Source organism: Mesocricetus auratus, unplaced genomic scaffold (genome assembly GCF_017639785.1).
Source record: "Mesocricetus auratus isolate SY011 unplaced genomic scaffold, BCM_Maur_2.0 Super-Scaffold_100025, whole genome shotgun sequence".
NCBI lineage: Eukaryota > Metazoa > Chordata > Mammalia > Rodentia > Cricetidae > Mesocricetus > Mesocricetus auratus.
Window position 1 is genome coordinate 19,640,256 of NW_024429206.1, and position 6,083 is coordinate 19,646,338.

The 6,083-nt window shown below is 49.9% G+C and overlaps 1 protein-coding gene across 2 annotated transcripts in view; it reads left to right on the forward strand.

Moving 5' to 3' along the window:
* The window catches only part of Adgrd1 (adhesion G protein-coupled receptor D1), a 109,546-nt gene extending 105,829 nt beyond the window's left edge, over positions 1 to 3,717 (forward strand). For both annotated transcript variants that reach the window (XM_021233321.2, XM_005080588.4), the window contains 3 exons: positions 218 to 259; positions 555 to 647; positions 1,604 to 3,717. In XM_021233321.2, coding sequence (XP_021088980.1) covers positions 218 to 259; positions 555 to 647; positions 1,604 to 1,699 — 231 coding nt within the window. In that variant the 3' untranslated portion in view covers positions 1,700 to 3,717. The remainder of the gene's footprint in view (positions 1 to 217; positions 260 to 554; positions 648 to 1,603) is intronic.
* Positions 3,718 to 6,083: the final 2,366 nt, after the last annotated feature.

The window sequence follows — 6,083 nt, forward strand, 5'->3', positions numbered from 1 at the left end:
CAATGCCCCATTAAAGCAGAGTCTGGTGTTCTCTGCTTGGAAGTTGGGCCTTCATCCCTCCATGAATTGAACCCCTTCCCTGGGGCTTTGGGCCCTAGGCTCCAGGTCACAGCAAGCCCCCACAGTGAGCTGTGCCCCTGCCAGCTTCAGGCTTGAGTGATGAAAGGACCTCATGTCAATGTGTGAATCTGACGCCATCTCTCCCCTTCCTTCCCAGGGTCTCTTCATCTTCCTCTTTCACTGTCTCCTAAACTCAGAGGTATGTCCATCCTTCCCACCCCCTGACAGCTCCAAGTAGCTTTTCACTTTCATAAGGGCACAGAGAGAAGGGCAGCGTTGTCTGGGGGTACTACAGCCTTTGTCAGGCTCTGCTGAGGAACCACGGACTCTGATGTCGATTCCATACTGGTACCAACTTTGATGCCCTGCCCTCACGTTGGGTACTTGGGGCTCACGTCCCAGCAAGTCTCTAGAGGCTGTTGGCAATGCCCCCTGAGAATTTGCTGTGTCAGCCTCTGGAGTTCCCTCTAAGGCTCCTTCTTCTGCTTTTGAAGGTGAGAGCAGCCTTCAAGCACAAGACCAAGGTCTGGTCCCTCACGAGCAGCTCGGCCCGTACCACAAACACCAAACCCTTCAGTTCTGACATCGTGAGTACAATATGACATGTCTTCCTGAGTCCCTTCCTGGCTTCACTAAACCTGTACCAAGCGCCTTCATCCTTCTCCTCACCATCCTCAGGGCCCTTGTTAGTGCGGCTGTTACTTGGACCAGCAATCCTGGACACTGACCTGGCTTCAGGCCTGCTTCCCAGGCAGACATAGCCTCTGCTTGATGGAGGGTGCATAGCGCTGCGAGCCGTTGTTAAAACACCCACAGCTCCCTCTTCTCCAGCCCCGGGAGGGTCTAGCCTGAGAAGTAGTCCCTTTATCTGCCATCTGCTAACCCCTTGCTCTAGGGCAGTGGTTCTCAACCTTCCTAATGCCGCCACCCTTTAATGCAGCTCCTTGTGTTGTGGTGACCGCTCCCCCCCCCCCCCCGTACCATAAAATTATTCTTGTTGCTGCTTTGTAATGGTAATTTTGCTACTGTTATGAATCATAATGTAAATATCAGATATGTGGGATATATGATAGGCAATCCCAAAAGGGGTCAAGGCCCACAGGTTGAGAACCACTCACTGCTCTAGTGTTTCCTCCTTGAATGGCACTAGGTAAAAGTGTCACCGACTCATGGTCAAACTCCTACCTCAGCCATTGGCCTAATGGCCATTGTCTGTCCCCTTCTCGGGAATTAACAACTCATGAGAGCAAAGATGAACCCTAGCTTTGTCTAGTAGCCCCTCCCCTTATCGCAAGTTCTTGGTGCATGGCATGTTCCATGAAGAGAGTTCACCTGACTGACTGGTGATAAGCATAGAAGCTGGTCTTGGTGGGATAGGAACTTGCAAGAGGTGTTCTGGTCTAGACTCTGGGTGTTCAGAGCCGGTGTCTCAGAAGTGGGACCCCAGATCCTCACATGGCCCCGGGCCCAAAGCTTTTTGTATTCACATGGACTGAATTCTACGTCTTGAAATTGTCTTCACGCTTGCCCTTGTGTCTCGTAGGTCAACGGGCCCCGGCCAGGCATGGCATCTACAAAGTTAAGCCCATGGGACAAGAGCAGCCATTCTGCCCACCGTGTGGACCTATCCGCTGTGTGATCAGGGTAGCTGCCACTCAAAACAAGTGCCTCCCCCGAAGCAGAGAACAAATGCACATCCTGCCTCCGTCATGGGTCCCTCCCCTTGCTGCCTCGACCTGGGATCACGGCCCCGACCTATGCCTGTGCAGAGTGTCCTGCCTAGCACTGCAAGTTGACTCAGGGTGGTGTGGCCAGCCATGGTGCAGCCTGTCTTCCCTGATGGGGTAGGCACTTCTATTCTCTGTGGACACCAGAGCGCAATGTAGCCAGAGTGTGAACCTCCCTTGTTACCATGCGCACAGAGCACCGTACCAGCAAGACTGTGGTAAATGAGATGTAAGGATGCAGCTACCAGAAGGCATGGCCTCAGCCTTCATGGAGACTCAGAGTCCTGAGGGGTACTTAAGGTCCTCTGTGTCTCCAGAGGGTCAACAGAGGTAGCAATGATGCCAGTATCAATTGGAATGGCCATCTTCATATAAGGGGACACTAACTGGGCCACCTCCCACCCTAGCTGTGCATCAGTTCTGGGGTCTCTGCCTTTGCCTGCCTGGAGTCTCCCACTATCCTGTGTATGGAACCTTGTGAAGACAGCCTAACGGAGCCACTGCATAGGAAATGACTCAGCCTGTTGTTGCAAGGTGTGCCTCGCTGGACCGTCAGAGTCAGCCTTTGGATGCCTTCTTCAAACATGAGCCTCTTTCCTGTCCACTTCCTCCTCCAGGGCTGAGATTCCATGCTGGGTATCTGCCTGCGTCTGTATCTCCTGGTTTTCTGGGGGTCTAGCCACCCCTATGGTCTGCTTTCTTGTTACTTAGACATGTCACCTCTGTATAAGAGCCAACGAGACACCAGACAGCTCAGACATTGGATGTCCCTCTTGTCATACACCAGACCAATCACATTGTAGAGACTGATTTCTTCTCATTAGTGACCATACCAAGTCCCTACTGCTAGGCAGGGTGACCACTGGAGGCTTTTGGGTTGGTGTGAGTGGACAAAATCAGACTTGGTCCTGGGAAAGTACAGTCATTGTGACAACTGCATGTCACCAAGACCCTCATGTGGGTGGGGAATCACAGAGAATTATGGAACAGGCTGTGAAGGACCAACTAGTGTGACAGAAACATAAGTGTCTGTGACATGCATGGCCCAGATAGCCAGTCTGGCCCCAATACTGGAAAACCCTCTCTTCCCATGACATCCTTGAGCCCCTACCCCCACTCTCTCTTGGCTTTAGAACATGTTCGAACTCAGTTCTATGGATCTTTTTGGCTTAACTTGTTTTTTTTTTTTTTCTCCACTGCAGTGAAGTGGAGTCAGGGCAGGGCCTGGCATAGCCAGGCAAGCACTCCACACTGAGCCACACCCCAGCCCTCAAGTGACAGTCCCCATGCAGGCATCTCTTCCAGAAGCCATAAGGCCACAGGATCAGACTTTGTTCCGTCCAAGCCAGGACTTAAATCTATCAGCCAACTGGGGCCCTGTGACCCACCCTCCTGCAGCCCCTTTGGCCAACACAACCTGAGGCTGTGCCAAGACTCTGTGTTTGGTGAGAAGTCCTGTCTATAGAATGTGTGTGGTCACTGCTCAGCATCTCACTACGCCTCAAACCAGACACCAGTGACCCAGGGTCCGACCTGCCTTGCTGAGCTCCCAGTAGTGAGAACACTGTAAGCCCCCCATGCATGCTGGGCTCCCACTGAGGCAAGGCAGGCCAGAACGGTCTTCATTCCCAGTGGGATTCTCAGTTTCTGGCTTTTTGTAATCCTCGCTCTTATGTAGCTGATATATCAAGAGAAGTCAAGAGCAAACCCCGTCTCGGCTTCCCGTTTCCAGTGAGTGAAAGCGTGTGGTTTATTTATAGGCTACCTACTTTGGCTTCTGCAATCATTTATTATCTGTGTGTAATTTGGCCCCGTATAAATTAGGAAGAATGGTGTGTGTGAGTAGTTTACAGCAGAGGGAAGATGATGAGTTGCTGCTATAGTGAAGACATGTTGCGATTTTGATGAAATAAACTCTTAATGTCCTTAACTAGAGTGCTGGGCTTCACAATCTGTGCTTAGTGGCACCCAAACAGGATGCTGTCACAAATCCCCAGTGCCTACTCTATACCTAGTATATTCCAGCCCGTGGGTCTGTGTCCCGGGGGTGGGTGTGAACACCTCAGGGCAAACAGCAGGCTTGGGAAGGGAGGGGGCAACAGAGGGTACTGCCTAGCTTAGGTCCCCCTAGGCTGTTTGCTGCAGTAGACAGTCCTTCCAAATGCATTTTTCTCGTTGGCTGCAGCATGCTGCTGCTTTACTCTGCTAAAATCGGCTCTTGGTGGCAGAGCGAGGTTTGGGCTAATGCTTGAGAGTTCGGCTGATGTGCAGCTAGCGGATGTTTCATTCCACCAGCCTCCCTTACGGTTGGCCCAGCCTGCTGAACTGTAGTCAGTCATTGGTCACTTAAAGTCATAGTAAGAGACTGATAGCAATAGTAATGACCAAACTACGCCAATGCCAGGAGAGGTGCGACTCTGATATCTCTCTTAATTTGCACGATGTCTGTGTTTTCTTCCTGGGAGGGTGTGGGGTGACACATGCCTATGAGACCAGTTGAGACATGGTGATGACCTGGGCATCATAGCATAGCGCTAGCCTCCTAGAGAAGCATTTTTGAACCGATCGCTGTTGATCTCATGACCAAGGCTGCTGGGTGATTGGCAGGTGGCAGCATATGAGGCGTGGGTGTGACAGACCGACAAGCAGGGACGTATACGGTGTGGATACCATACACTGCTGAATCTATCACGTAAGTGGTGGGGCATGTGCTTCATGGGTGAGCAGGAAGCATACAGGGTGTGGCTACGTCCAGCTAACAGGCAGGAGGCATATATGGCATGGAGACACCAGACAGAAGGAAGATCTGAATCCCAGGCAGATGGAACAGGACCATGTGAGATTTTAGGGCATGCAGTTAAAAAAATCGATTATTTATTTTTGGGGTTTTGTTTTTGTTTCATATTTTTAGCCTGTGGTAGACCACAGGTAGCAGAAACTGTAAGAGACAAAACTCAATAAAGCAATGCTGCTGCAGTGCTGCTGTAGCTGAATGGCCAGTTCTTAAATCAATTAGGAAGCAAAACGGTGCTCTATCCCACCTTCCCTGATTTCTTCTTGGATATCCCACTACTAGGATCCTGTTCTTCATGCCAATTAGGGTTTATATCCGACACTATCACTTTGTACTTTCTGGAGGAAGTGCTGAGTACCGGTTCCCCCATCCGCTTGTCTGAGATAGAGCTGACTTTCCTCATAGGATGATTTTGCTAGAATTATATAATTCAACACTGGCGTGTTTTCCTCTTTCAATTGATCAAATATTACTCTCCCCCATCTTCCTGAGCAGAGTTGGTAGGCAATCCCCTATAATACTATTCTTGATGCTTTGTGGATTATCTGGGCTCCCTGCCTTCTGACCTAAGGAAGAGTTTACTTGAAGTGTGCACAATTTTAATGATGTATCTTGGTTGTTGGTTGACTTTCTGAGTGTGTGTGTGTGTGTGTGTGTGTGTGTGAGAGAGAGAGAGAGAGAGAGAGAGAGAGAGAGAGAGAGAGAGAGAGAGAGAGAGAGAGAGAGTTGCTCCATGTGTGCTTCCTGCCTCTGTGATTGGTATGCTGGGAAGCTCTCAATCATTACCATTTACCTTATTCATTTTACTTGGAAACATTATATTATTTAAGCATCTTTATGTATAATGGTGCTTTTGCCTGCATCTGTGTCTGTGCACCATGTGTGTGCAGTAGCCAAGGAGGCCAGAAGAGGGCATCAGTCTCCTGGAGCTAATGTTACAGATGGTTGTGAGCCACCATGTGGGTGCTGGAGACTCAAACCCAGTCCTCTGCAAGAGCAGAAAGTGCTCTTAAGCTCCGAACCATTTCTCTAGCTCCTATCCTTATTTTTAAAAATTACATTGAGAGAGACAGAGACACAGAACCAGCCCAGCTGGAGCTCATTATGGGAATCAGAGGACAATTTGTTGGTGTTGGTTTTCTCCTTCCACCATGCAGGTTCTGAAGATGAACTCAGGTTGTCAGGCTTAGCATCAAGTACCTTTACCAAGTGAGCCACTCATCACTGGCCCAGTCATTATTTTTACACACATGCACACACACATGTACACACATGCACATTGCAGTCTCTTCCCAGGTTCACACAGCTTCCTCTTTCATAGCTGCCACCCAGGCCCGTGCTCTTAGAACACCTTCTCTTCTCTGGTGTATCTGTTTGGGAAGTTTCTCAGTCTGGTTACAAACCGCCCACTCCTTCCCTGACTGTCTGGAGTCTCCATGCCGTTAGAGGCCTCTTCGTTGCTATGGAAGAACTTTAAGTGGAGGCAATTTATACTGATAGTC